At 45.8% G+C, this 4,707-nt stretch overlaps 1 protein-coding gene across 1 annotated transcript; it reads right to left on the bottom strand.

Moving 5' to 3' along the window:
- Window positions 1-1,438: 1,438 nt before the first annotated feature.
- On the bottom strand, window positions 1,439-1,924 carry TRV_02439 (uncharacterized protein; the record flags this gene model as incomplete). The annotated part of the gene is made up of 1 exon (XM_003023378.1): window positions 1,439-1,924. A coding segment is annotated over one exon (486 nt), but the record flags the coding sequence as incomplete, so codon positions are not given.
- Between the last annotated feature and the right edge of the window lie 2,783 nt (window positions 1,925-4,707).

A 4,707-nucleotide genomic window follows, 5' to 3' on the forward strand; every position in this document is an offset into this window, starting at 1 on the left:
CTTATTAGAGATAGAGGACCGAAGTAAAAAAAAATAAAAAGAGGGCAAGTAACGCCACGAAAAAAGAGCTAGAAGTGTATGAGGAAATAAATGTTATTGGTGCTGACGATATGGAGTAGTCGATCAAACGAATGGTAGTTGTTCAAGGGTCGCCTCAGGGGGGTTCTAGCCATCTGGAACTCGGGGCTGATCAGCATCAAATATAGGCAGTTAGGTAATGCACAGGTGTCGTCAACTATTTCAAAGTATTAAAGTGGGGATTTTGGGGTCGAAAAACAGTGCAAGGAGTCTTAACGTGTATTTCTATATCTGTGTGCTCCGTACAGAGGAGGGAGAAGGGGTACCAACTCTTCAAGCCTCCTTGGCAATTGAAGGTTTATGCTTTCATTTTCGAGACCTAAAAAAAGACCTATATAGCCAAAGAAAAAATAAAAAAAAAAAGTTGCTTGCACCGGTCAGTAGTGGAGAGCTTAAGTCCCCTTGGAAGTTTTGACCGTTTTGCCCCTTTCATCGAGGGCAGGCGTTATTATGGTGTTGTGTGCTAATTTCAAAGTGATGAAATAAAGCCTCGGTTCCTCCACCGCTCAGGCAAGGAAGGAACGTACTAGAGTGTTATTAGCTGTGTTATCAATAATTCACCATCTCCCAAACAGTTCAAGGGTCCGGCTTTCTCTCTGCGGGGAATAACACTCAAAGCCAAAGGTGCTGCCTCAAGGGCCTAGATGAAACAGTGTGGATTTGCGTGGAGGTCCTTCGGTCAAGCAGGGGATGCTGCGTGGATGAATAAAATGAAGGAACGTTCTATTTTTTATCCCCTTTTTTGTAAAAGCCAATTGAAATTGCTCGTTTGGTGGTTTATTGGAGGCAGGAGTCCTCGTTAGTCGATCGGTCATCATTTAGCCCACGGAATAACATGGCTCCTTCAACCGGATGGCTTGCTTCGTGCGTTGGTGCGAGTCTAAAAGGCAACCTGAAACGCATCTCCAACAGAGATTTCGCCTGGTGCCAAGATTTCTCTCACAAAACGGTCCCCCTGGCCGCTTGTTTCGAGATTTTAGTCGTATTTACCGACGTCTGGTCAGAGACAGGCGCGTGCTCACCGGTTGGTTGATGCCAAAGTCGCCCCTAAAGGGGCTTACAGCCAATAAGCTATGATATTACCCTGTCAGCCATGATCCTTAACGCCCCCGAGAGCAAGAAAAAAACAAGGAGAAATGCAGGCAGAAGAAGAGCTGAGGACATGACCGAAGTACTCCGCACGTACTTACGCAGCAAGTACATGTGGTTATGCATCTGAGTCTGTCTCCGTATATACCCCCCCCCCTCCTCCGCTATAGCAAGCTAGCTGGAAGAGAGCTGCTTCTTTGGGTTTGGTGTCACCGCAGGCTTAATGAGATACCCGGGCCTAGGTACGGTACCATAAATAGGTTACTGATCATCATGTACGGAGTATATCACAAGCAACGCGATCACAATGTCCATCGTGTGTTGGCGTGCGAGATGGAAAGACGTTCGATCGTATAAAAAAAGTGTCAAAAAACAAAAACTCAAAAAAAAAAAAAAAAGCCAAAAGGGGATTACCAAAAGCGGTTAGGGCGTTTGAGGTTGGTTGGTCTGCGCCGCTTTTAGCTTGTGCTGAATCAGCATAGTACAAACTCTGGTTGCTTTGCTTAGTCATTAACAAGACGCGTAGTGCGGCGGCTTTCTCCTCCCAACTCGGACGAAGATGGCCAAAAGACATCCACTCCGCCTCGACGACGACATCATCATCATCATCATCATCATCATTAGCAGCAGCAGCAGCAGCAGCAACAGCACAGCAATGGAGATACAGCTGGCAGATACGGCGTAGTGGCGACCCGGTTTGCCCTCCATGACTTTGCTTTTCGCTCGAGGACAGCCATACCTGTCTCTTGCTGTTTGGCTGTAAGTAGGTATTTCTTTTTCCCTCTAGATATATATTCCTTTTTCAAACAGCGAAACTTTGCAAATGCAGTGCAACTCTAAGAAATACTCCGAAGCCTATCTTGACAGGAAGAAAGCCTGACTCCACCTCCACCAACATTTGCAGCGCGCTCACACATGGCATCCCATGCAACCGGAGTGCTCCCCGAGGGGGTAGAAGCCCGAAAAGCAATAGTGACCAAGAGGGGAAGAAAGGAATGGCACACATGCTCTCAGAAAGAGAGTGATGGAGGGAGAAATCAAAAGAAAAAGAAACGAAAAATTCAAGTCACCTTGCACAGTCCGGACGCACGCAAGGCAGAACAGTGGTACTTTTTGTTCCCATGTTGAAACGTCAAGGGGATACATCCAGCAGACAGGCACTCGCATACACGAAAGTCTATAAGCCGGATGTCGATGTCGATGGACCTTCGACAATTACAGACAAAAAAAAACACGCCTGGAATCAAATCCTTCAGAGTGAAGGGACCAGCTCTCGCTCATCTATCTTCGTTCGGCATGTGCTCAACCTGTTAGAGAAAATTTTGTTTACGGCGTACACCGATATATGTGTGTACGGAGCGCATGTCTCTAATTCGATATACATATAAAACTATCGGCCATCAAAAGTGTAAGGAGTGGTCGCTCACTCATAATTATGCCAAGGACCAACAATGAGAAAGAACACCAACATCTATCCCTGCTAGGGCCCATCGCCGGTTGTACGGAGGACAGCGCGAGCCCCCTCTCCTGTCCAATGACAAGGGAGAGAACGCACAAAAGAAATGGATGCTTGATCGGGTCATCTCTCCGTTAATCAACCTGCGAGTGACTATCAGAAGCGCATACTTTGAAGCCAAACGGAAGCAAACTCCGATCAGAGGTTAAGATTAACTCGGAGAAAAAGCACGATAATGGATGTGTCCTCCGTTCTCTGTTGCAGTGCGACTTGGAGATTCACTCCTTTTCCAAGGAGCATATTGTTCAAAATAACGAATTTACTCCATCAAGTCAGCAAGTCAAAGCTCGAAGAAAGGATGCATGAACCTCCATTCCTTTTTTACCCTTTCTCTTTTCTTTTTCAACGCCAGGGCGGGTTGTCTGGTATCTTTACTTTAGCAGTCGTCCACATCGGATCTCGACCAAAAATGTTATTATAATAAGTACGGGCTGGTTGGCTGCTACGGACGCACACTGGTGGACCGAACATCAATCAGATATTATTCAAGCCTGTGGGCTTATCCACCACTCCACCTGTACGTCCAAGCATACTCTGTGTGCAACGCAAGATAGACGCACGATAACTTTCCATATTATTTTTAAATCGACATTTTCTCTGGCTTGGTAAGTTACGCTTTTTTTTTTTTGTCGTAAACAACTTCCACTCTTGGACTGTTCTAAGCCTTTGAAGGAAATTGCTTATTGTCCTGGCTGATGTTATGGCCGCAACACCAAAATATATGTGGACCGAAGTGTGCAACAAGTCAATCGACAATCCTTTGGCTTATGTATTCTTTGCCAGCTCCTATTATCTCTCCTTTGAGGAATTTCCACCGTCAAGACTCAAGCGATGGTTCTGGGGACTGAGAGATTTACCGACGTCGCTGGAATAACTTTATCTCGCCGCAAGCTTTGGGCCCCCTCCGCATACGGAGAGTAGTATAAGTAAGTTATATGCATAATCTACTAGTTATGAATATGGATCCCTTGCGTATAGCATGTGTTTATATTTACATGCATCTCGCAGGACGGAACTTGTCCTCAACACAGGAGACACTTCACCGAAGCGAGCGACCAGTGTTGCGAAATCGACTTGCTTGCTGCATTTACAATGGCTCTTCCTAATCCGCCGAGCACCGCTGAGCACCGCTTCAAAAAGAGACGTCCAAAGAAGCATGAGCAAAACGCCTTTAATAGTGGAAAGAAAGAAGCAGCCATGAAGGCGACAAATGAAAGTGGAAAAAAATGGCGCATGCGGTCAACTTTTGCTTGAGAATATATTTCACAAAGTCTCCATGGGTGGATCGGACAAGCTTACGACAGCCTAATTTCCTGAGTTGCAGGGGGATGGGTCCCTGTTCAACGATGCCAAACTCCTATTTTTGCTTCATTATTCACATCATCTGAATGGACTGGACGGTAAATTAAGGGTTACGCTAAAGAGGAAGGGAAAGAAAATACCACGTTGGCTTCGACCTCGATGGGGGATGGCCTCCTTACTTAGGTAGGAGCAACCCCTTAGGTGACTATGCTTAATATTTTATCGTTAGGGTTGGGGACAGTCGCCGATTAGGTAAATCCTCTCCTTGGTATTTTATTATCTGAAGCATCTCCTGCGCCGTTCAACCCAGCCAAAAACCCAAGGGCCTTTTCTTTTTCTCTTCTTCTTTTTTTCTTTTTCCTTTTTTATCTTTAATTTTTACCTCTTTTCTTTTCCTTACTTAAACCAGCCACGAGTCCTAACCGGAGATTGATCAGCCAGCTTGGTCATTATTACTCCCACTGCTCTGGTTCTGTTCATGCACTTCTGCACGCCACGGCTCCATAGAGAGCGTTTCCGATTTAAAGCAACCGATGCCACAGGAGATGCGGTGGGCGAACAAACTGTCCATGCCTCAGGATTCCCAGGTGTAGGAAGAAACGAGTTGTTTCGCCCTCAAATACCCCCTCTGCAATTTCAAGATTAAGGACGGTGCAGTCAGATGTATTGAATTCTTCCTGACGGATGCATACCAAAAGAAGAACTTTCCCCTTCTTGCTTTT

The sequence above is a fragment of the Trichophyton verrucosum genome (genome assembly GCF_000151505.1).
Source record: "Trichophyton verrucosum HKI 0517 chromosome Unknown contig00216_1.f1.exp, whole genome shotgun sequence".
NCBI lineage: Eukaryota > Fungi > Ascomycota > Eurotiomycetes > Onygenales > Arthrodermataceae > Trichophyton > Trichophyton verrucosum.